The sequence below is a fragment of the Canis lupus genome, chromosome 3 (assembly GCF_048164855.1).
Source record: "Canis lupus baileyi chromosome 3, mCanLup2.hap1, whole genome shotgun sequence".
Taxonomy (NCBI): Eukaryota; Metazoa; Chordata; class Mammalia; order Carnivora; family Canidae; genus Canis; species Canis lupus.
This window is the reverse complement of record NC_132840.1, coordinates 54,089,630-54,115,504: the sequence shown is the minus strand read 5'-3', so window position 1 is coordinate 54,115,504 and position 25,875 is coordinate 54,089,630. Positions and strand designations below refer to the sequence as shown.

At 44.7% G+C, this 25,875-nt stretch overlaps 2 protein-coding genes across 3 annotated transcripts; one reads left to right on the top strand and one right to left on the bottom strand.

Moving 5' to 3' along the window:
• Positions 1–475: 475 nt before the first annotated feature.
• Positions 476–14,855, bottom strand: SCO1 (synthesis of cytochrome C oxidase 1). Its single transcript, XM_072821116.1, has 6 exons — positions 14,559–14,855; positions 13,476–13,566; positions 10,360–10,557; positions 9,502–9,594; positions 5,538–5,653; positions 476–1,374 (listed from the first exon to the last, which is right to left on the bottom strand). Exons 1-6 carry the CDS (start codon positions 14,838–14,840, stop codon positions 1,240–1,242), a joined length of 915 nt encoding a protein of 304 aa, XP_072677217.1. The 5' UTR covers positions 14,841–14,855; the 3' UTR covers positions 476–1,239.
• Positions 14,856–14,859: 4 nt separating this feature from the next.
• Positions 14,860–25,743, top strand: ADPRM (ADP-ribose/CDP-alcohol diphosphatase, manganese dependent). 2 transcript variants are annotated; one of them, XM_072821115.1, is made up of 4 exons: positions 14,860–15,001; positions 19,936–20,547; positions 21,449–21,561; positions 24,987–25,743. In XM_072821115.1, exons 2-4 carry the CDS (start codon positions 19,953–19,955, stop codon positions 25,155–25,157), a joined length of 879 nt encoding a protein of 292 aa, XP_072677216.1. In that variant the 5' UTR covers positions 14,860–15,001; positions 19,936–19,952; the 3' UTR covers positions 25,158–25,743. The 2 variants fall into 2 exon arrangements, with proteins under 2 accessions (XP_072677216.1, XP_072677215.1); XM_072821114.1 differs by having other exon boundaries at positions 21,449–21,565.
• The last annotated feature ends 132 nt before the right edge of the window (positions 25,744–25,875 follow it).

Genomic DNA, 25,875 nt, shown 5'->3' with positions numbered 1-25,875 from the left:
TGTTGGCAAGAGCCTGTTGTCTGACTAGAGATGAGACCTGTTGCATTAGGATTTACTGAAAACTTCCAAAGAACTTCGCCCTGGGTGGCAGCTTTGGGTGGAAAAAGGTGACCGTCAAACACAGACACCCAGGGAAGGTTACTCACAAAGGATTCATCCCAACACTCGACAGTCACTTTCCTGAAAGGCTGTGTGCACAGCACTGTGAAGGTCACACCACAAGGTGGGCCACGGTTTCTCTTGCCCAGATCGAGAACTTGCTTCCCCACAAAGCTTCCTAGGCCTGCTCTGAGGCACCTACAGGTTGCTTACGAGTGCAGGGGCCTGCATCCCACCCCGGACTCCACGAATCTGGCTCTGGCCCGGAACGTGGGCTTTCATAAGCACCCAAGGGGCCCCCTGAGGCCGTGGGGCTCTCTTCGAGGGCTGTGTGCTGCCATGTGCACCCACGATTCAGCTACGGTAAAGGTCATGCTTGCAAAACTGAACACGCCTTTATTTCACACCCACTGCCACCCGGTTTAGGCAGAGAAGTGCCCTGTGTCACAGTCATGATCCACATTCCCTTCCATCCATTTGGTAGGTCACTGAAAACCCGGCACATTTAAAGAAAAATCATATAAAAGATCCCTACAGAAGCTGATCTATTGGTTTTTCCCCAAATTTCCTCTTCATTAGTAAACTCAGCAGGTGCTGATGAACACAATGAAAACCTGACCGTGACATCTGTAAACACTGAAGACCTTATACACATGCGTTTTCAAGTCTAAAGATTAACTGAATGTCCAAGAGCCTGATTTGACTGTTAGCAGCCCCCAAGAACTCGAAGCAGGGAAGCAAAGGCACTATGGAAATTACACTCTTCCTGGAAAATCAGCCCCACAAGCTGGACAACGAGGGTCCAGGACACCAGCAACGCTGACCCGAGGGCCCTGCTGACGTGGGGAAACGCACCTGCCGGCCCCCTGCTTTCCTGAGGTCCATTCTGCTGGCTTCACGTTAACTTGGTCCTCTGGTCCCAGGTGACTATGTCATTGGAATCTTTACAGTTCCAAGAACTCTCTTGGCTGAACCCAAGGGTAACCTGCCCTGCCCAAAATAAAGATGCTCTTGTGGTATGAAGGCCATTCTGTAGGTTGCATATACATGTGTGTGTCTCTATATATTTTGGCTCCTATGAGAGGTAAAGCCTTTTTCCTCTTCCGCAAGAGAATCCTGCCGCTGCCGCCTCCACGCTGGCTAGCTCTTCCTTCTGTGCTCTCTCATGTGCGCGGCAATGCAACCAGCGATTTCGGCATTCTTCTTGTTCTGGCCAAAATAATCTAGGAACTGGCCATCTGGTCCAATCAAGTACATTATTATTGTGTGATCCACCTGCAGAGTAAGAGGTGGGGGGAGGGAGAGAAAGGACAAAAAGATTACCAAACATGCTGCTTATGTGACTGAGTAAACGCTACAGGAGAAGAGAATTTCACATGAATGCTTCAACAACCTTTGTTACACCTGTCGTTTACAGAATGGGTCTAAGCCTGTTATAATAAATTCATGGTGACAACTATCCAAAGTCTTCTGTGTTCCAGAACTCCGCAATGACTACTGCTCTAAACACAAGGAAGAGTCTGGAATTCTCTTGGTTCCACCTGTAACATGCGCATCCACACAATCTCTGAGTCTGCTCCTAAGACATGGCTGCTACTTTAGGAAGAACCTGCAGCTCCTTACTCCTAAATGCTGCTGACCACTTTTTATTGAGAAGAATACAGAAAACTAACTACTGCTGTTAAGTATATAATATAAATTCTAGCACAGTGTTTAGTCTTGATATCAGTGATTCAAAGGGAAATGTGGAAACAAGGGTTTTTCTCCCCTAAGAAATTCGTATACACTATGCTGAATGATCCTATCAGAAGCAGATCATCTGGAAACTAACTCCTCAGGCTGTAAATGCTACCCCTCCGAGGAGTCATCTTCAATTTATTATCTATTTTCCAGGCAGAGTTCTGAAAACATTCCTAACTCTGAGGCTTAGATTAGTCATCAATTTTTTAATTTATGTGCTTCTACCAAATCCAATTTTAAATGAGAAGACTTGGCGCCTAGAGTCCTTGGAATTTATTTCGGGCTTGATTGCTATTTGGCAAGACAAAAAGGAAGACAGAAATGTGATCACACATACCAAGCTGGCGACACCCCCCAAAGATGCCCGCCACACATTATAGGTCTGTGAGGTTATTACTTCTTTATATACACACATTCATAAAGAGGTAGCAAATGGAAAGAACCACTTGCCTGCGCACATAGGGAAGGAATGTAGGCCAAGAGCTCAAACAGCTGGTGATTTCATGTGTCTTAGAATAACGTACAGCAGGAGCGGGACAGGGGACCCACGATTCTCCACACATCTGATGGAGTCTCAGCGGAGTCTCCGGCTTGCTCTTCAAGCCTTACTCTGTAGCTGGCACCTCTCTCACTACTTTTTCCTTTTTCCTACTCTATTCTCTCTCTCTCCCTTGAAAGACTAGAATTCCAGTGGATTTTTTTTTTTTACGAGTGTTTTTAATATAAATTACGTTCTAAACATAATCAAAATATTGTTCTATCCATATCTGCCAAACTGGTCAGTGGTCACATCTCGACGTTTGGCTGGCTTGTGGGCAGAGCGAACGATTGTGTATTTCTAACACAGTGTGCTTTGAAGCTCTAGTGTCTCTCGGATGGAAAAAGGAAGCTAGCATGACGCACAAGCTCTTTCACACACCACCTTAGTCCTGGAGCCAGGTATCCTAGTCCTATGCAAACAATCAAAAGGGCTTGAGAGTGAGTTTATCATTAGTAAGTGCCGGACCTCAGCCTAGAACCTGGGTCTGTCACAATCCGCTGCTTCTACTGTGGACCAGCAGTGTGGCTCTTCTAATGTGTGAGTTTTCTAGACACATGTACATGCTTCTTATGTTTTTGAAAAGGTAACATGTATACATAAAAGTGAGCACAAGAATATACAGTAAACTTATGCAGTGGAAATCTGGCACTCCTTCTAGAAACCCAGAGTCCCCCTGCTCTCCTTGGAGAAGGCCACTGTCACCAGCTCCTTCTGGATTCTTCCAGAGTAACCGCCTGCATTTATTAGTGTGTGTGTGTGTGTGTGTGTGCGCGCGCCGCCTGCTTCTCTCACTGCAAGCATGGAAGTAATGATATACTGTAGCTGCTTTCTAGTTTTACAGGATACTGGACTCCATTCCTCAGCAGTATGTACACAGCAGCTTTAAAAAAAACGGTTGCCTGGTGTTCAGTCTTCTCTAAGAATGATGCTGCAGGACATGGGTGTAGAAAAAAATTCCCCAAAGCAGAATCTCTAATGTAAAAGGTATTGCACTTGAAATGTGACAAACCACTCCCCGAAGAGTGTGGATCAGTTAATTCCTAATATCCATATGCACAGGAATGCCTCCTGTTCCAAATTCACTCCAACAGTGGATTCCCTCTTTTCCCAAATTTGATTTTGACAGTGTATTTCAAACTTCTGACCTCTGCTGGTCAGAACAGATTTCTGAAAGTGGCATCACATTGTATAATTTCCATTCTTTCATTTTGAGTGGAACTGAACATCTTTTCTTGGGTTTGAAAGCCAGTTGTAGTGCTTTTCTTTTTCTTTCATGAGAGAGCATGGGGGACACAGAGGGAAAGAATCTTAAGCAGCTCCACACTCAGTGGATCCTGAGATCATGATCTGAGCTGCAATCAAGACATTTGGACATTTAACTGACTGAGCCACCCAAGCGTCCCAAATTGTGTATAACACAGACTAAAGTAATAGTGTGTGCGTGTATACAGTATATATATAATACATACATGTATATATACACACACATATATATGCCATATATATATATAAATATGGCAGTGACATGCATGCTCAGCTTCCAACGGAATCCTAAGTGTCCGGCACGCCCCCTTTGCACGTACTATCAGTCTGAAGACTCCACGGGCACTCGAAAGCCAGAAGCCTCCCTTCTGCTGTTATGGAGATCTCAACCCTATGGTACTCCCTCACTCCCTATAGGCCCTTAGATCTTGACAGAAGCTTCTCATACCATTTGTGGAAGAAGATCTGTGGCCTCAGGGCACAGAAGGCACCAGTACCAATGAGAAACCTAAGCTGGAGAGCACCTCCCCCTACTGGTTGATTTAGCAAACGTATAGCAACGATCTCACGGGTTCTTCCTTGTTATTTTAATTCCAGTGCAGTTAATAACATACAGTGTTATATTAGCTTCAGGTGTACGATTCACTGGTTCTTATCAAAGGTCAAATTCTTAGGGCAGTAGACCAGTAGGCCTCAAAGTGGGGTCCAGGATGCATTCTAGAGGGTACAAGAAGTCTTAAATATCTGCATTCTAATTTTTAAAATGAAAAAGTTAATCTTTGTATTCTGGATTCTGTGCAGGACTATCTTATGACTGAATACAAATCTCAGCACCCAAATGCATGTTCATGGTTATGATCTCAGGGCACCTAGCTGTCACTGTTGGTTACAGGCAGAAACCATGAAAATGATGTGCTCTGGCTGAGTCAAGACCAACCAGTCAAGGTAGACCACACAACCCAGTGTTTCCAAGTATTTTACCAGCACATGAAGGCCAGCTGACAGTATCGTTGAGCATCTGATAGACTCTTATGATTAATCGCTTTGCCCAACCAATGTTACAGAGAAACCAGAGCCTGACAGGGAAGATATGAAAGTACTACTGCAAGGCCAACTATTAATGGACAGGAAGAAATGTCCAGATTGAGAAGAAAACTGGGTGGGCGGGGTGGTCCTGATGCCCTCTGCTGGTGTTTCACAGTGACAGCACAGGTAAGAGAAGGAACAAGGCAATGGGGACATCCTCCCAGGGGAGAGGCTGGAGGGGGAGTGCTGGTGAATGCCACAGCAACTCTTCCATGTAAACACAACCTCCTCGCTGTCCTTCATCATCCGAAAGCAAACATAAACACAGAATTGTGCAAAGCATCGAGTTTCTAGAAAAATAAACCTTATGGAAAGTCTACCTTCTAATAGCTTTCAATCTTTTCTCTTGCTTTTCAGAATTCTTATCCATTCCAAAAATGCAGTTCCCCACATTCCCCATGGCCTCACACTGCTTCTTCTGCCTCCTCCCTGGGACATGTGGAGAACCTACACGATGTTTTGAACCCAAATAAGCTTTGTCCCCAAACAATGGCTTCTCTTTATTTCCAACATGGTATCTAAGCATCATTTCTATTAAATCTAAAATACCATTTGCCATGTATTTTCCCATAATTTTATGGGCCACCTAAAAACAAAAACAGGCAATGAGGTTATGAGAATAGTGAATATACATTAAACCAGCATCCTTAAAAAAACTATACTTTTGTTGCCCTTTCAAATATCCCAAATTCCTGAGGAATCTGTGATCTCAGCTTTTCTTTCATTTCTGAAAAGCCAGTCGTTTGAGCTGTACGACTGTGTGGGGCCTGAGAGCTGGCCCGTGGGAGATGCCTGAACATTTACTTACTATGTAGTCCTCATCCTCGTCCTTGGGGCCAGGGCTGTAGTATACCCTGTATGCTCGGGCCACTTGATCAATCTCCTCTTTGGTGCCTGTCAGCCCAATCAGTTTAGGAGAAAATTCTAAATAAAAAATCAGAAACACAGTGAAAAATGAGAAGCAAGCAAAACTACCCCACCCCCCATTTAAAAAACCTGTTATAAAGCAGCTCCTGCTGCCACTTTCTTCCAATGGGTATCTGAACACTCCCTCGTGATTCACAGGAAAAAGAAATGTACACAGAACAAATGCAAATACTCCTTTGTAATAAAGAAGTCACAGTCACCAAGACAGGCCACATTCTGGGCCATTAAATGGACCCTAACAGATTTAAAAGGACAGAAACCATATGATGTGCACTTTCAGATCATAGCAGAGTTAAAATAGAAGTAACAGAAAGGTAAGTGGAAAATCCCAAAACACATGGAGATGAAACAAACTTCTGAACAATATGTGGGTCAAATAAGAAATATCAAGAGAAATTTACAAGTATTTTGAACTAAGTGACAATGAAAACTTATCGAACTTTGTGGGACGCAGCCCAAGCAGTGCTTCTGGGGTCATGTGGCACTGAAATTTGTATATTGGAGAAGACAGACCTAAAATCAGGAATCTAATTATCCTCCTTAGGAAGCTAGAGAAAGAAAAGCAAATTAAATCCAAAGTGAACAGAAAAGAATTAGAACAGAAATCAATGAAACTGAGAACAGGGAATCAGTAAAGAAAAAGCAATGAAACCCAAAGCTGGTTCTTTGTAAGTCAGATCCTTTCAAAATGATCTTGTAAAGATCTGGAGGAAACATATTCTATGTTATTTAAACCACATTTAAAAAAATTTAGTTGTTTTTAAATACTTAGACATACTTCTGACATATGCTGAAGTTTACAGATATTGTCATGAATTAAGCAGTTTTTCACTGTATCCTGAGAAAAATGTTTGCTTCACGATAGTTCTCATTTTCTAGCAAGTAATCTCACAGCATGCACCTGATGTATGGCTGTATGGTTTTTGGGATTCGTGTAAGTGAGCTAAAGTCATTTAAAACACCTGGATGCATCAGACTGGAGAGATGACAGTCCAACACTTATTAATTGCATTACCTTCTCCCAAAGGTAGAGAAAAAAAGCCTACTGTCATTTCTAATTCATCCTAAATTGATAAACTGTTCACATACTGAAAAAGTAGGATGGCTTTTCTTTTCTGCTCTGAGAGAAAAGTAAACGAAGTCTAAATTCACTGCATATCAACACCTTTTTAAAAATATTGTTGAAACTGTAATAATTTTCTACATATGAACTTGAATTATTTTTAATGCCGCCCCCTATTCCAATGCAATTAGTAAAGATTATATCATCATTTACTGTATGTATGTCCTGGTGAAGAATATTAGTGTAGGGTTTTTGCATTTGAATTATGAGAACTTAGCTCTCTCCTCCTCTGGGGACATTTAGGACTTGGTTAACATGTGGTAACAAACAAGTGCCAACATCACACACTTACATTGGAGATCATCTGTCACCCAATGAATTACACCTGCTGCTTACTGCTTTAGAAAATAAACATGATATTGTTCAAATTCTAGCTAAACTTGTATGCCATGAGCATAAATTCACCTTAAATATCTAATAAAAACTGTACAACTTCAAGAAAACATAAACTTCTGTAACCTTCAGTTGGGGAAAGATTTCTTCCAAATGAAACCAAAAGAATTATCTATAAAAGAACACACTAATAAACTGGATTTCATCAAATTGAAAGCTGCTCTTCAAACCACATTAAGAGACTGAGATGACAAGCCACAGACTGTGAGAAAATATCTGCTAATCATACACCTGTAAGACTCAAATTGGGAATATGCATGATAAAGGAATACAAGTAAAACGAATAGCCCCAGAAATGAGCAAAAGTTGTGAAAAGACACTCATCAAAGACATACAGATGGTAAGTAAGTACATGGAAAGATGCTTCATATTTTTTTCCTGAAGATTTATTGAGAAAATGAGCAAGTGGGGGAGGGACAGATGACAGAATGAGAAACCCAAGCAGACTCCTCCCTGAGCATGGAGCCCAACATGGGGCTCGATCTCATGACCCCAAGATCAGGCCTGAGCTGAAACCAAGGGTCGGATAATTTAACCAACTGTGCCACCCAGGAGCCCCGGATGTGTACTACCAATGGTCGTTAGAACAAAGCATATCAAATCCACGATGATCTACCATCGAACACCTACTGAAGTGGCTAAAATTAAAGGCCGACCACATCAAGTGTGGTGAGGATGGGCAGGAGCTGGAGCTCTCACACGTGGCTGGCAGGAATGTAAAAGTGTGCAACCACTTTGGAAAACTGTCAGTTTTCTTAAAAAGCAGGAAGGTGCACCTACTACATGATCCAACAATCCACTCGTATGAATTTACTCAAGAGAAATGAAAAGTATGTGTCCGTATAAAGACTTGTACATGAATGCTCTCAGCAGCTCTACTTATAGCAGCCTCAAACTGGAAGTAACTCCAATGTCCATCAACAGAATACTGCTCAGCAATAAGAAAGCGAGCTTCTGATCAGGCTAAAGAATGCATGAGTCTCAAAAGAATTCTGCTGCAAGAAGCCATTAAAAAGAGTATACAGTGTATAACTGTTTGCATAAACTACTAGAAAATGCAAACTATTCCATGTTGACAGAAAGCAGATCAGTGGTTGCCCAGGGACAGGAGGGGTGCAAGGGAAACTCTTGGGGGTGACAGGTACATCCATTTTTTTTGGCTGTGGTGATGGTTTCACAAGTGGAGACATATGACAAAAGGTAATAAACTGTACACTTTAAATATGTGCTGCTGTACATCAATTACAGCTCAATAAATATGTTAAATAACAAGAGACAGCAGCTCCTTCTCCAAACATACTCTGAAATAACCTCAAAGCTTTAGATACGTGTTACAATGTGTCATATGATAAAATTAAACATAAAACTATTCATTACCCTTTTGACCATAGCCTAAATCAATTTCACCATAATTAAAATTTAGAATTCCAATTCCTGATTTTTCAGCACCCACGTTCCTGTCACTCCTATAACAAAACAGATTTTTGTGCTCATCATTTTTCAGCTGAAAAAACTTGAATCCTGAGAAATTACACAATTTAGCCAAGTTCATGAGAACCCGAACATTCATCCTTAATTCTACCATAACTTAATCTTTTTTTTTAAAGTGCCTTCTCATAGGTTTTAACCTGCAGGTGAAGAAATTCTTCCATGAAAAGTTATACATGTGTCTGTCATAGTAAGTGTTCTGGATTTATAAAATATGTATTGGGACCTCAATCTGTATATAAAGTCTCTAATCTCCCAATCTACATACTCCCAGGATGTACGTTTGTCCTAATTTTACAGAATGGGGTAGACCTGGAATTAGAAGCAATGTGTCCTCACTCTGTACTCAAGGTTCTGTCAGCTTTGTGGATATATGAAGGCCAAGTCTAGTCCTTCCTGTGACAAAAGAAACAGAGCTGTGCGCTAGGAATTGAGAAACTTGTTTATTTATTTGCTTATCAGCCACAGTCACAACTCAGCCTCACCTTTTTATTCGCCTGTAAACCTGATGATAATATTTGTTCTCCCTATTTCATGAGGCATGGAGGTCAAATGAGTTGATCTTTCAAAAACTCTAGGAGCTTAAAGAGATGTAAAGTATTATTATTATTAAGATTTTTATTTGTTAAGAGAGAGCATGCGCACACATGCATGTGAGTGGGAGTGGGGGGGAGAGGGAAGGAGATGGAATCTTCAAGCAGACTCTGCTGAGCATGAAGCCCAACATGGGGCTCGATCTCATAACCCTGAGATCATGACCTGAGGCAAAATCAAGAGTCAGATGCTTAATTAGCAACCGAGCCACCCAGGAGCCCCAAGATGTATTGTTAATACGACATACCTTTCACATAATTTGCGATGGCTTCCTTTGTGTCCCTTTCTGGGTCAATAGTGATGAAAAGCGGAGTTAAATTTGGCAGAGTTGGAATACTATCTGAAAGAAAGTTCTCATTGGTCAGTATTCACACTCTAAGGGAAAAGAGGAACATCAACAATTACAGAGGAGAGTAGTTAATGTTATACAGCGAGGAGTTGAGGAAACAGGGGAGCACCTAACATTCTAGTGGAGAGGATGGGGCAGGGGATCGGATGGCCTGCAGGAGGAGCAGATGTACACGGTGTCTGTGGTGGAACCAGGTAATTATCTTACCAAACACCTGCACCAGTGTGTGCCTTTTACCTGGATCACGACATGTGACTATCTTGTGTCCTGATCCAATCTGATGTTTGTAGTTTGCCCCCCACACCGTATCTCAAGGACAAGAGAGACTATCAATAAGGGCTGAACCCCCTGAAACAGTCTATTTTAAAAAGGACGTACCCTGCCTTCTCATTGGTGCTAATAAATGCCACTGAGTGCATATCACAGACTGCACGCCCAATTTTCCAGTCTGTCTGTCACGGGGATGAAGGCAGTGTCAGGGATGGGCATGTACAACCAAGGAAGGGACACAATGCAGAGCTATGGGAAACCCAACCTCCCCGACATGTTTAAGCAACTTAACATTTAGCATCAGAACAACTCCCTCTGCTAGAGAATAAGGTCACAGGAATCAAAGCAGCAAACAAGTGCAATGCTTAGATTTTGTTCTCACAATGAGCCCAAGTGATTCCAACACCCGACATGACAGTAATTCAAGAATGTGAGAAGCATGGTGACATTAAGTAAATGTACTTTTTACAGTTGGTGATGGCTTACCTATTTCATCCACGACTTGAATCATTTTTTCTAGTTCTTCTGGACAGACATCAGGACAATGAGTGAAACCGAAATAAATCAACACCCACTGACCCACATAGTCTCTGTCCGTTTTGGGCTCTCCAGTGTGCGTGGTGAGGGAAAATGGGCCCCCGAGCAAAGGCTTTCCCAGGCTTCGCTGCCGCTCCTTCTCCAGCTCTTGAAGAGATACAAACACGCACGGTCAAAAGTCAGTGTAACCACAGGCACCGAACTGCCTGATGTACAGTCAGTTCTACAGTCATGCCTGTTGCGGCAAATGGTGGAAATGAGTCTGGAATGTGGAAAACAGTCTGTTTTCAAGAAGCTTAAAAAATCTCTCAAGGAAAAAAAAAAAAAAAAAAAAAAAAAAAATCTCTCAAGGAAAACAAGTATACAACAATGAACAAAATCAAATGAATTTGATTTTGCTATGATACATAGCAAGGACACTAAGAAAACAAAGCGGTGAAGAGATTTCTTCCTCTTCTGGAATGACGTAGTCCTGCCGTCAGACGTGGCCATGATAGGCTGGGGGATAGGCTGCAGCAGCCCAGACCAGACTGTCTGGGCCCAAGGTGTGTACCCAGTGTCAGGAGTCTTAGCCCGAGGGTCCCAAGGAGGGCACCTGACCGGGGTGGGGACAGTGGCCATGGGACCTCACACAAGGGATCAATAGTAAATAAGCATGTTAAAGATAAGAATCACACATGGCAAGAGAGGTAGAAGGGTGGACAGATGGACAGGATGCATGCTGTAGTACTGTGCAGCAACTGAAGGTGCCAATAAGAACTTGTGGCTGCAATATATACAGATATAGAAGTAAATGCATCTATAAGTACATACGTTTATCTTCTAGCTGGGTCCCCAGAGAGGAGAGGACCCTGGAGCAGACACAACCCAGCAGTGATGAGCCCATGTTCTGATTTCTAAAGATCATCCTCCACTAAAAGGAAACAGGGCTTTTTGGAGAAATGGCTGGTATTGGAACTATGGTAGAGAGGTCCAAGACGAGCCAGATTTAAGGAAGAACTAAGAACTTTGAAGACACGTCAAAAAGAACAGGAGCTTGCTCGGATCCCAGGGACCAATGCGGAACAATTTGAGCATCAAAATAAAGAGATTATGAAGGCATAGGAAAGCACGAGTCCATAAGGACATACATAAATGGGGAGTCTTGTGGGGGACTGAATATATTATGTATGAAAATACACACCATAAAATACAAATTAACCATGTTTTCCATAGAGAAGCCCGACAGATGCATGATCAACCTGAACATTATCAGTAATGGGACAAAATGAGATCACATGATACCAGACTAGAAGCAGTGAGAATACAGCATCACTTTTATGAGATTCCTGCTGAAAGGACACATGTGGGTTTGTCTGACTCCCTAATAATCATGAAGAATCCTCATTCTTGGTTATGAGGAATCAAACTCAAACTAAAGGACATTTCACAAAATAACTGGCCTGTAATCCTCAAAGTTTTCAAGGTCATGAAAGTCACATGAAGACTGAGAAACCGCTACAGATTGAAGGGGACTACAGAGAAAAGAAGGTACAGGTATGTTTCTGAACTGGATCCTTCTGGGATAAAAAACATCAAGTTGCAAAACTTGAATGAGGTCTGAATACTGAATGGTAGTTAACATGTCAATGTTAGTTTTCTGATTTTGATGGCTACATTATGATTATGTTGACGAACATACTTGTTCATAAAAAGTACACAGTGAAGTTTTTAGAGATGATGAGACAGCATGTCAGCAAAGACTCTAAAATGATTTAGAAATACTTTTAGTAGTTTTATAATAATTTTTTAAACTTTATTTATTCATGAGCGACACAGAGAGAGGCAGAGACATAGCCAAAGGGAGAAGCAGACTCCCTGTGGGGAATGATGGACTCGATCCCAGGACCCCGGGATCACGCCCTGAGCTGAAGGCAGATGCTCAACCACTGAGCCACCCACCAGGTGCACTTACAACAATTTTTTATAAAACAAGTATTACTAAAAATAAATAAATAAATAAATAAATAAATAAATAAATAAATAAATAAATAAATAAAACAAGTATTACTGCAGACGAAATTCCAAACTGAACTCAAAAGCTTGCATATCCTAGAACTGTCTCTGCCACTACAGTCCTAGTTTCTCAGATTTGTTTCTTTGTGAAACTGTAGGATCTTAATTTCTTATTAGAATATGAAAATCGCATAATAAAAGTGATTGTTACGCAAAATCAACATCATATGTTGATATGGATCTTATAATGCTAAGATTCTAAAACCTATGAATTCTCACGTATATAATTTATTAAAAAATTTTTTTTAAAAATTTTCATGGATTTAAAAACATCCTTTGTATCATGGCATCAAAATTGACTCTAAAGAACCATGACAGATTGAAGTGATATTTTAAAGGTTTCCTGGAAACTTCTAAACCAAATCTTAAAAGCCTGGAATATTCACTAAAATATAAAGTGCATGCAAACAATTTCTAAACACTTCCCATGCTAATCTGGAGCAGTTCCTGGCACCCCCTGACCAGGTTCTCCCTATCTGTCCATCCTCCACGGTCAGCCTCTGGCCTCTGCCGATACTCTGTGGTCTGCAGTGCAGGTTGGCCCTTCTTTGGCCCTCGTGAAATCTTTTACTCCTGTGTCTGCTTCCCTGTAATATGCACCTCGATGGCTGGACTATGCCTCAATCATCTTTGTACCCTCTGGGCTTCTAATCACCCACATCCAAGCCTGTCCACAAGTCTTTTCATTCTGACTAGATCCTGGACCTGATCAAATGAAATGAAAAAATGAAAAAATGAAAAAATGAAAAAAAAAAAAAAAAGATGACTTCGAAATCAAGTGAATAGTATTGCACCTATTAAAATTTCTTACTTTAGACAAATGAGCCATGCATGGTTATATAATTTGTTAACCGGGAAGCTAGGCGAAAGATACACAGGAACTCTGTAGACCACCTTTAGAACTATTCTGCTCCTATGAAATTATCTAAAGATAAGAAGTCTAAAAACAAAATAAAAGATGCTAGAGAAGAAGAATTTTATTCAGAGCTAACCAGAGAATGTCTACTTACTCCGTGTCTTTTCTTTCTTGAAGTACTTCATTCCAGCCAGTAAAGCTCCACCAATTGCAAACGTGAATGCCAAAGACTTCCAGGAAACAGGCTACTGGGGCAGAGATTTCAGATATATATTAGTAAGATGCAAACATTCAACCACACTGAATTCACTCCGGTGGTCTTTCATAGACATGAATACAAGTCCCGATCCTGTTAAATATACAGAAGGCCTCCTGTTCCTCTGGGGGGAGGAAGTACCCAGAGTCTGGAGGCACTTTACACCGCGGTGATCACAATCACGGAGGCATTCATTTCCAAAGGGAAACTCCGTAAGTCCATTCCAGGTGAATGAGACCCAAAGCTCAAGTCTCACAACTGTTCCCTCCGTGCGACCCCGACTGCCACCTGCTGATTTCAAAACCCGTTACTTAGGTGACTGTGCTGACTGATAACTAGGAACACAAAACAAAGAAAATTCGGTTTGACCCAACTCTGGCTTCCAGAAATACCAGAGCCAAAGCAGAAACGGAGCTCCTCGCAAATTACTTGTCTGCACTCTTTTTCCAGTCCCGAGGCAGATGTCCGCCTCCTCGGCCTCCCCCCGCCCCAGCTTCTAAAGCCCACCCCTCTCAGCTGTCAAGTTCTCCTGCGGTCGGAACGAGAACCTGAGAAAGGTGTAGTAAGACGGCCTATCCCGCACGCAACCACGACGCGCATCTCGCCTTGCTCCATTCCAACCCACACGGCGACCCTCTCAAGGGGGTTCAAGCGACAGAACTAAAGATGCTCCGAGCCCTCAATCCCGGCCGACGCGAGGCCGAGACCTCCGAGGAGAACGCGAACCCTATCTTGGGGGCATCTGGGGCGGAGCGGGCGCCGCAGCGCGCTGCAACCCAAGCCCGAGACTGCAGCGGCGTGGGGAAGCCGTCGGCTGTCACGTCCTCCGCTCGGGGCAGGAGGGCGCGGGGCCCGCCCGGCCGGGCCGCGGACGGTCTCCGAGGTGGCCAGCAAGGGGGCGGGGCGGGGCGCGGCGGGGCGGGGGGGGGGGGCCCGGCGCCGCAGGCCGCGGTGCAGGGAGGGCTGCAGGGCCGCACTCACCCCGGGCTTGGAGGGGCGCGTGGGGTCTCTGCGGCCCTTGGGCTCGGAGCCGGACGACCCCGGCGGGGGCGGCATCGCCGTGCTCACGCGCCGCCCTCCCCGGCCGCGGCCAGCGAGCTCCGAGGCCCGCCACGCGCAGACTTGCCTCCGCCAGACGCCGCCGTCGGTGCCGGCGCTGCCGTGGGCCGGGGCCCAGACCCCGAGCCCGCGAGGCAGCAGCCGCCACAGTCGGGCCCCCGGAAGCCGCACGCCCGGGCCGGGGAGCAGCCACAGCCCCGCCATGACCGCGGCGGTCCGCGCCTCCTCGGGCCCGCCCCCCGACTTCCGGCGCCGCGGCCACTTCCTCCGGAAGTCGCAGGGGGCCGCTCTTTCCGCTCGGCTCGCTGGTGGCGAGGTCGCCCAGCCGGTAGCCAGGGAGCCCGCGGCCGCGGAGCCGGCGCGCGGTAGGTGGTTCCTCGCGGCGGAGGCGGGTCCGGCCGCGGCTGGGCGGGGGCTTGGCGGCGCGGGCGGGCGCGGGCGTGGGCGGGCGCGGGCGGCTGCGGCGGGCTCGGGCGCGGGCGCGGGCGCGGGCGCGGGCGCGGACCGCCCGGGCAGCACCCCCAGCCGCGCGGCCCCCGCTGCATCGGTCCTGGGGTGCGGGCCGGCCCGTTGCACTCGGCGTCCGGGGCTTACTCCCGGGGCTGGCCCTGGGCGGGCTGGGGCGGTGAGCGCGGCGCCGAGTGTGCGCTCTCGGTGCGTCGGCTCGGAGCGAACCTCGCACCCCCCGGCGACCTCGGGGCACCTCTGGCGCCGGGCTGGCCGGGCTTCAGGTGTGCGGATGACGTCCTCCCTGGGACCGCGCCTGGCGCCAGGCCGGGGACAGCCCAGCCGTCCTCGCGGGCCCCGAGCATCCTCGCGGGCTGCTGCAGCTGCAGCTTGTGCACACGCGGCCTCTTTGCCTGTGTTTCCATCCCGGTGTCTGCACCCCTAAGGCCTCCCGTGCCCTGCCCACCTCCGCGCTGGATTGCCAAAACAGAAAAACACGTGGGGCGGGGGCAAAGAAAAACCCTTCTACTTCTCCTCCTTGACTTCAGATTCTGCTCCTGCCTGCCTTGTCTCAGGGAGCTTGCCCCGAGCAGAAGCCCCCGCGTGCCCCACTGCGTGTGGGTGTGCAGCCGGCATAACTCGCCGAGTGAGTGTGCTCCTCCCTCCACAGTCAGGCTGGACTCTGCTGATACCCGCATTTCTTCATTCCCGAGTTGAACTGGGATTTTCTGGAAGTTCTGCACTTTTTTTTTTAAATTTATTCAGGAAAGACACAGAGAGAGGCAGAGACACAGGCAGAGGGAGAAGCAGGCTCCCTGCAGGGAGCTGGATGCTGGACTCGATCCCAGGACCCCAGGGTCACGCCCCGAGCCGAAGGCAGACGCTCAGCCACTGAGCCCCCCCAGGTGTCCCAGGTTCCGCACTTCAGATCCTTCTCAAACTAATTTTTCTGCCCTGAGGTTTCCCGTGGGTGAGGGTTCTCCTACTTGCCTGTTTCGGTGGCTATTTCCCCGCCCTGGGAGAAGTTTTTCCCCCAATTGCCAAAAAGACACAAAAATACCTTCCTCCTTCAGGCAGTGAACATCTAAAAATTTTGTTCATCTTTCTCATTGCTCCACTGTGTGTTAATTATGTCAGTCATACAAATTTTCTACTCTATTTTGTTCTATAAAATGTTTTGGTTTGTTGTTTTGGTTATCTTGAGATTCACTAGGCAGATATATTTTCAGGTAATTAAAAATACATTAGTTGAATCTCACAAGTGCCCATGAGAGTTATTTCCCTTTAGGAAAACCTGGGACTGCAGGTCACTTTCAGGTCTTCCAATTTCAAAGCTTTCAGCAGCCATCCTCCTGCCTCTTAAGTAAAACCTAGGTAACTTCACAAATAACGGTGCACTCCAAACTTTTAGAATAAACCTCACTTAAAACTCGGGATTTTCCTTTCTTTTCAAGAGCACATTATTTCCTTGGATCTTTTGATTTGTCCAGACTTTTTTCTTCTCTAAACTTTTTAAAAACTTCATAGACATTTAGAAACATGCAGAAAAGCAAGAGAGCGCAAACCTCACGTGCCCATTATCGGCTTCAGCAGTCATCCTCCACTCACCCACTCTGTGTGTGTATCTGGTGGAGGATGCAGGGTATTTTGACAAAGTCCCATGGCATTGGCACGTTTATTAATTCTGCATTTCCTCATTGGAGGTGTCTGGGTTTTCTTTTTCCTCTCTGTCCACCAGGACAGTCTTTTTGAGCTCCCTGGCACCTCCCAGAACCATACAATAAGAGACAAAAGGCATGAACTAGTGGATAGAGTCAGTTCCCTGCCCACTGGGGTTTTTTGGACCCGCCTGACTTACTTCTGATCCTAATAGTCTTTCCTTACACGTAGCCTTGTCTCTCCTGCTTGCTTCACATCTTTAACAGATGGCAGTATCAGTTTGCATTTCTGTGTTTAAAAGTATGTCTTTATTTTGTAAAACTGTATGTTCCCTGCTGTATGTCTTGGACATTTCTGATCTCTTTTCTTCCCCCAGAACACATTACTGTTTTGAAGTGTGTGGCCCTCACTGCTTCCCTGCACATTGCTTAATTTTCTTGAAAAAGTTGGCAAATCTTAGTTTACCCTTGAGTTTCTTCTCTAAATTGAACTGTATTCCAGTGAAAGGTGTATCTGATGGGACTTTTCATATAACATGACAGGAATCTTAGAGCCAGTTCAATTTGACTAGATTCAGAGGAAAATTTATTTATTTATTTATTTATTTATTTATTTATTTATTTGAGAGAGGGAGAGGGAGTGTGTGAGCATGAGGGTGGGAGGGACAGAGAGAGAGAGGGAGAGAGAATCCTAAGCGAGCTCTGTGCCGAACGCCGAGGGGGCTCCTGAGATCATGACCTGAGTCGAACCAAGAATCGGACACTTAACCAACTGAGCCCTCAGAGGAGAATGTAATGGCTGATGGAATTGAATGACCAAGAGTAGTTCTAGCAGGAACAGGTGGATCCCAGTATTCAACTGATGTTTCCAGGACTTGACTTCTTTGCATCATTCAAATGTGCTTCCTTCCAGGTTGGGCTTCTTCTCAGGTAACCTTCCCCAGCAGTTCTGGCCTTCGTTGTCAGCTTCACAAATGTGGTTGCAGCAAAAGCCCCTGCGCTAATGCTCAGGGTGATATGCTTACTTCCAACTGATCAGAGGGAAACTGGGCACTTACAGGCCAGGCCGGGGTCATGTGTGTGCTTTTCAGACACGTGCATAGCCAGGGGGTAAAGGTCATAGCACATGCAGCAATGCAGGGATTTGTGTGGATGCCTAGAGAGACTAGGGCTGCTATTACCAGAAGAATAGGAAATGAATACTAACTAGGCAGGCAAAAATAATGGCTTCTCCTAGAAGATCACTAAAAGCTCCCTCTGGGAGATCCGCCATACAGATCATCACCTTATAGCCTCTGAGTTTATTTATTTATTTTTAAAGATTTATTTATTCATGAGAGACACAGGCAGAGACATAGGCAGAGGGAGAATCAGGCTCCCCATGGGGAGCCCTACGTTGGACTCGATGCCTGGACTCCGAGATCATGACCTGAGCTGAATGAAGGCAGGTGCTCAGCCACTGAGCCACCCAGGCGTCCCTACAGCCTCTAAGTTTAAAGACAAAAACAAACAAGCACATTTGGCAAGGGATAAAAGCCTCCCCAGAATCTGCTTTCTCTTAAGCTCTGGTAATCATGTTCCAGTGATAACATGTACCCAGTTATCTTCTGTTTGGATTCTCCTACTAATCTGTATTTTGAATCACAAATATTTGAAACCAAGTAAGACTACAGATTTTCATTAACTTAGATGAATTTGATATTTTATGTATCTGAGTTCTCCACCCTTCAAATCAGATGATCTCCCCCACCCTGCACACATAATAGCTGCCCTGGTATCTACTGGGGTTTTCGGATGGGGACTGCAGAAGGAAACGAGCAAATGAAAAAAAAAAAAAAAGTGTTAGAACACCAAGCTGCTCTTCAGGATTTCTAGCCTTTTTCTAGTGCTGCTTTATACCTGTGTTAGGGCTAGTTCTACCCAATCCAATTAAGGAAGAAAGGAAAGTAATTGGGTGGATCACATAGAATGTGTGTCCTTTAGTGACAGTGATTTCAGAATGAAAAGAGACCTCTGATTCTCAAATTAAAGTCTGGCTCCCTTATGGGCTGTGGAGTTGTCACCCCCACCTCGGACAGCAGCCCTCTGTCAGCTAGGATTTCACACGTCTGCAGATGATTAAAGAGAACTCAGTAGCGGTAGGGGCCGCTGGAGACCAGGAGTCTGAAAGTAATTTTAGAAATTCCACATGAAGTTGTTTTAGAAACAAGGAGCTTTAATAAACTTAGATGCCATGGTGCAGTCTATTGCCATAGACTTTATAGTAAGAGTAGTTGATTCTTTAGGGTCATGGCCTTTGGTTTTTAATTTAATTCTTAGTGGTTTTGGCTCTTTTGAGGCATTACAAATGGTTATAAATTTAGATTGTAAATAATCTAATAAAATAATAGATTTTCAGGTCTAACTCCTTTGTTCTCGGCTAGTGTGGCAGGGCACAGATCACATGTGAGAAGAAAAGATGATGTATTTTCCATTTTGGTTGTGAGGGTAGTTAATATTCATGTTTAAAAAAAAGCTGGTTCAAATTCGAATCCAGCTGTTGAATAACCAAGAACCATTTCTCAGAAATGAAGATCATCACATCAATATTATAGCTAGTTTTTGTGCTGGATTTAGTTTCTTTATTTAAAATGATTCCTCTCCTTTCTTCATCTCTTCCCCCTGTTATTCCAGATAGAAAATATGAGCAAGTTCTTTCAAGCAACCTACACGCCAAAGAAGAGAAAAGATCCGGCCTGACACAAAATAACCTGTAACAGGAACCTAGCCAAAGTACAATGAACAAGTGTAATATGTAACTTTCTATAAAAATCCTGAGGTTGTGATAGAATTATTTTTTGTGTTTGTGGAAGAAAGTACTGTGTGTATGTGTAAAAAAACTAGTGTAGATTTCTTAAAAATCACAAGTTCTACCAGATGTGAATTTGACTTTCCTGGATTTAGAATGCCTGTTCAATAATAGGATAATACCTTTTTTTGTAAATTGTTTCTCTTCTGAAGAATAGAGGTTATTTTACAGAGGAGAGGGCTAAACTGTTTCAAGGACTTGGTACTTTGTCTCCAGGACAATTGGACTTGAAGGCTCATGTGTTTCTCTCTTTATTATTAATACTTTACCATCCTCTTCGGCCCATTTGGAAAAGTAAAATGTTTATAGCATTATAACGTTTTTTTCCTTCATCTCATTTATCTAGAAAGCTGTTTGGAGGTTATGGACGATAAGCCTGGAACCCTGAGTGAGAATTCAGAGCTTCTCTTCTCCTTTGGGGTAATAGCAGACATTCAATATGCTGATTTAGAAGATGGCTATAATTTCCAAGGAAACAGGCGGAGGTACTACAGACATAGTCTTCTTCACTTGCGGGGTGCCATCGAACACTGGAATACAGAGGGCCGCCTACCCCGCTGTGTGCTTCAGCTTGGAGATATCATTGATGGATACAACGCACAGTATAAAGCCTCCGAGAAGTCGCTAGAACTTGTTATGAACACTTTCCAGATGCTTAAAGTCCCAGTTCACCACACGTGGGGGAACCATGAGTTCTATAACTTCAGCAGAAACTACCTGATGAATTCTAAACTTAACACAAAGTTTTTAGAAGACCAGATTGTGCATCACCCTGAGACTGTGCCTTCGGAGGATTACTATGCCTATCACTTTGTCCCGTTCCCTCACTTCCGGTTCATTTTACTGGATGCTTACGACTTGAGTGTCTTAGGCGTGGATCAGTCCTCTCCAAAATACCAGCAGTGTCTGAAGATACTGAGGGAGCACAATCCTAATTCGGAGTTGAATAGTCCGCAAGGTGAATTATTCCTTTGAGCTGAGAATCTAATACATTGTCTTTACATTCTTCAGCTACCTTTTATTCAGCAGGAAGATGGATGATTAAGGTAAAAGTATATTGTCGCTGTCGTTCAGGGGCAGGATTTCTCACAGGCCTCACGGCGCATGGATTGGTTGCAGCTGGTTCAAGATTCATTCATTTAACGGGTATCTGAAAGCCTGCTCTGGGCCAGTCCCTTTTTCCAGGGCTAGCTCTTCAGAGCCAGAAGTAATGCTGACAGTGTCACCTTTGTGGATGGGTTTTTTTTTTTTTTTTTTTTTTAATGGGATGGGTGGAGTGGAGGAAGCAAGAGAAGTAGGTGGGCAGGACAAACCAAAAACAAACAGAATTATGTCCACAGCAATAAATGCTGCCAGGAAAATTATGTGTAATGTTAAAGACAAGGACTCAGGATAGTGTTTTAGCTTAGCTGGTCAGAGGTGGCCTCTCCAGGGAGGAAAAACATTGAAGCAGAAACTTAAATGCTTGGAAGGACATTGAGGTTGTCCTTGGGAAGTGTGGGATGGGTGGAGTGTTCAGGACAGAGAGGGGGACAGATGGAAAGGTACTGAGTACAGTGACACCCTGGCATCATTAAAGGACACAGGAAATGGCCAATGGGGTGCAAGGTGATTGTCTCCGTGGACACAGTCAGGAGCCTGTGTTTGGTGTTCAATGTAACGCGGAGCTAGCAAGGTTAGCAGACAAGTGGGATATGGGCAATTTATCTGTATGTTGCTCTCAATTCTTGTCATTTCCTATTTAAGTCAAGTGCTGCCACATTTTCCTACAGAAAAGTACAAGTGTCCCCATGTTAGCCAAGTGTGCATGCCCAGAGGAGGTAAGAGCTGATGTGTCTGATGTACTGCGTTCATTTCAGGACTCTCTGAGCCCCAGTTTGTCCAGTTTAATGGAGGATTCAGCCAAGAGCAGCTTAACTGGTTGAATGAAGTTCTTACGTTCTCTGACACAAACCAGGAAAAGGTGGTGATTGTGAGTAAGTATTTATATTACTTGATTATGCCAGCATTTAGAGAATGGGAAAGTGAGGTTTGAAGGTATACCTAATAATATTTTTCCTTTTTTTAAATTACTTTTTTTTTAAAGATTTATTTATTTACTTATGATAGACATAGAAAGAGACAGAGAGAGAGAGGAGGGAGAAGCAGGCTCCATGCTGGGAGCCTGACGTGGGACTCGATCCTGGGACTCCAGGATCGTGCCCTGGGCCAAAGGCAGGCGCCAAACCGCTGAGCCACCCAGGGATCCCCTAATAATATTTTTCTTGCTGTCAGATGAATACCTTCCTTTCTTTATGGAGAACCTGAGTATAAGATCGACGTGTACAATCCAGTCAGGAAAGGACTATAAAGTAGGGAAAACATCTTGCTGTATGTTAGGGCCTGTGAGATGGCCTTTTAGGTTTCCAAGGAGAATTTCAGCACCTGGGGTCATTTTTGTAGTACACTTGACCCTTGGACAGCATGCGGGTCAGGGGCACTGCCCCCCCCACAGTCGAAAATCCATGGATAACTTGTGACTCCCTAGGAACTTGACTACAGATGGCCTACTCTTGGTTGGAAGCCTTACTGATGATGGTGGATTGGCACATGTTTTGTATGTTATGTGTATCGTATACTATCTTCTTAAATAAGTGAGGCAGAGAAAAGAAAATGTTACTAAGAAAATCGTAAGGAAGAGAAAATGCATTCACTGTATTTATTGTAAAATCATGTGGATAAGTGGACCCGCGCAGTTCGAACCTTTGTTCATGGGTCGACTATAATATGTGAGTGGGAAATTCAGGCCAGGCCCCATTCCAGACCTCAGCCTCAGGAGACCTGCTGCTCAGCACAGTGGCCATCAGCCAGAGGCCTCAGCTGTCTGGTGGAACCAGAGCTGGTAATGGCATGAGCATTAGAGACGCTGCTGGCAGTGGGTACTTCAGTTCTGGACTGTCTGCCACATGCCTGTGAGGAAATGAGATTGATGTTATTTCCACCTAGAATCTTCTTGCAGACGGGCTGTCATCACAGGTTGTGGCAATCAGGAGGTACTTAATACACGCTCAGCTACAGATGTGTGCACACGTGTGTGCCCACATGCACGCACATGGAGAACTGAATTCTGGATTTGCAGTGTGGCTGGTGTACTTGGTTTGCGCATGGAGTTTAGATCCTAGGTGTAGAATTGATGTGGCATAATGGCTGAGCTGCCTGTGCCCGGGGTCCCCAGGGCAGGGGACTGTTCCGTATGCATTTGTTTCTGTGCGCTGTGTGAGTCTGGGTAAGTGTTTGAACTTACAAGCTACTGTTTTTCTCTGGATTGCACCAAATGGAATTAGGAACATGAAAACCCCTTGAAGATGACAAGCTATTTTGATAGCTGATGATCTAAAAGTACACCTCCATAAATAGTCGTGACTCTTTCACCGAAGTGGAGAAAACGTGTAGGTGGAGTGAGAGTGTCTATGCTGCCATGGGAGTACCAAGTGTCATCCGACACTCAGAGAAAACAGGGTGCCCTGGGGTTATTGGCGTGATGTGACATTGGCTCTTCAGTAGGTGGTCTTAAAAATCGGGACACTTCACTTGTCTCTGCTGTTTGGTCGCTTCAGAGAATACTGGAGCTGAGAGGGACCTACGGGTCATACCGTCAACCCTTTCATCCTGAAGCTCAGGAGACTGAGATAAATGACACAGTTCTGTCGGTAGTTCCTGCTTTTGGCTGAGACTGGAGTCCACCCCATCTCCTTTCCCACCCTGTCCTGGATTTCTTTCATTTCCTTTTATGCCCCCTGTGGATGTTAGCCATGTCCTATATTCATACTCCCTTCACTGTGAGCTCAGACACCTGATGAAGAAACCCTTGATCACAGTTTTTTTTATAGCAGAGTTTTAAATGGCTAATAGCAATTTTTGTTGTTGTTGTTGTTCTCCTTTGCTCTTTGACTTCCATTTTGGGTATTGAGAGGTCATTTTGCCTCTGCCTCTGGGGTTTGGGCCATGCAGTTAGAAGGCTGGCCTTGCTATTTGTTGCAGCAAGAGGGGATGTGGGGTGGGGAGTCCAAAAGTTCGGCTGTGAAAAGGTTAAGTTTCAGATGCCTGTTAGGCATCATTGGAGACATCAAGTAAGCACTTTGGATGTTTGAGGCTGAAATGCAGAGTGAAAGTCTGGGCTGGGTATAAACACGTGGGAGTGGAAAGAATGCCAGAGACATTGGAGATGGTGTAATTACTAGGTCACATTAGGTGTAAACAGAGAAGCACAGCCCAGGGACCAAGCATTGAGGCCCTCCTAGTAGGGAGTGGGGAGATGAGCAGCCCACCAAGGGGAGTGATAATTCATGGTCATCAAGGTTGGAGGGAAACAAGGGGGACTGGTGGTGTCCTGGCAGTCCAGCATTTCAAGGACGGGGAGCAGGTCACTGTGTCAGAGGAGTCCAGAGTCATGCCTCAATCTGGAGAGTCACCAGCCTCTGTGGACTCTGAGACCTCATCATGGCTTCAGGAGTGGTCGTGTGTGCACACACCCGTGGGGTGTGTGTGTGCGCGCCTGTGACCACGCTAAGTTCTTCTGACTCTTTTGACTCTTTAGGAATCTGTTAACACCCCCCTTTTTAAATTGTATTACAAACTGATAGGTATTAAACAGAATAAAAATATTCATAATAAAAATTTAGAATAAAAATAACCGTTTATAGTAATAAAACAGGAAAGTGATTTAAGGGGAAGAAGCAAAGCTGAGTGAGCTTTTGTGCCTGTGCTCCAGAGTGATACATGACATGACCGCCTGTGTGTCTTGGCGTCAGGAATTCGAAATTCTCCCGCCTCTCCTTCCATGTATCTCCTGCAGGACCTAGGATAAATAGTCCCTGCTTTACCTCACTTTTCTCATCTGTAAAATGGCTCTGGCTATGTGATCTCATGGAGGTGTTTAAAGCAGCATGAATCAGTTTTAAAGCACTGTCTGTATGAATGACATATAACCCATGACTCATCCCTACACTGTTCTTAAATTAGGGGTCTTTCTTTCTGTGTAAGAGACTGGACTCCAGCATCGCATCTGCCTGGCTTCTGGCCACCCTTGCGGACCGTTCTGCATGGGCCTGCCTTGGTTTTTCCCGACACTCGTGCCTCTTCGGACGCTGTAGGCTGTAGGGATCTCAGGGGTTCTGCCCAGATGGAGGCCTCTCCCCATGTGCGTAGACTGTCTCCCCCTCTACGCTGCAGAGATGAGGCTGTAGATGATCTAGTTCCTCACGTACATGGATTCTCTGTGGTCTTAGTCTATTGGAAATAAGTAGCAATGCCTCCCTCCTTTTTTTTTTTTTTCCAAGTACTAGTTTTTAGCCATTTGTTTTGATGAAAGAGATATTTCTTAGTTGGCTCATAACTTTTCTTCTCTTTAACTAACAGGCCATCTTCCCATTTACCCAGAGGCCTCTGACAGTGTGTGCCTGGCCTGGAATTACAGAGATGCCCTGGCAGTCATTTGGTCTCACAAGTGTGTGGTGTGTTTCTTCGCCGGTCACACTCACGATGGTGGCTACTCTGAGGATCCTTTTGGTGTGCACCACATCAACCTAGAAGGGGTTATTGAGACGGCTCCGGACAGCCAGGCCTTTGGCACGGTTTATGTCTATCCTGACAAAATGATGTTGAAAGGGAGAGGCAGAGTTCCAGACAGAATTATGAATTACAAGAAGGAGAACGCTTCCCAATTTTAGTCTGATTTACCTGTTTACCTTTACAGAGTGGTGGTTGAGTGTTGTTTTTGTTTATCTCCCCCCACCCCCCAGAAATCCTCAGGCTCATTGTTTAGCATTCTCTTTGCACAACGAAATGTATTTATGGCCTCAGTGTGCGTTAGCTCATGAGACACTCTGAAATGTCATTTTTTGGGATAACATATCCAGTGCTGAGGATTGGAAACAGAATGAATGAAAGCAGCATGAATCAGCCAGGGAGGAGACCGAGGGGGCGGAGGGTGGTATCATTCTCAAAACTGACTTCATTTAGCCTTATCGGAAATTTTTTACTTTTTACAAGGAGGATGTATTCATGTATTACCTATGTAATTTAAAATTCGTAATAAAAAAATAAAATACGCTCAGGTAAACTTTCTCTGTTTATCCTGCTGTGTGAATAAACTTTGGACCTTTTTTGCTCAGAATACCCATCGTGTTTGGACATTTATAGGCTTATATCTGTGTTTTATAAACAACAAATAAGCTGTTTCAGACAGATGTGTGGTCTCTCCCATATGAGGCTATGAGCAGGGCCTCCTGAGGAGTCATGTGGTCGC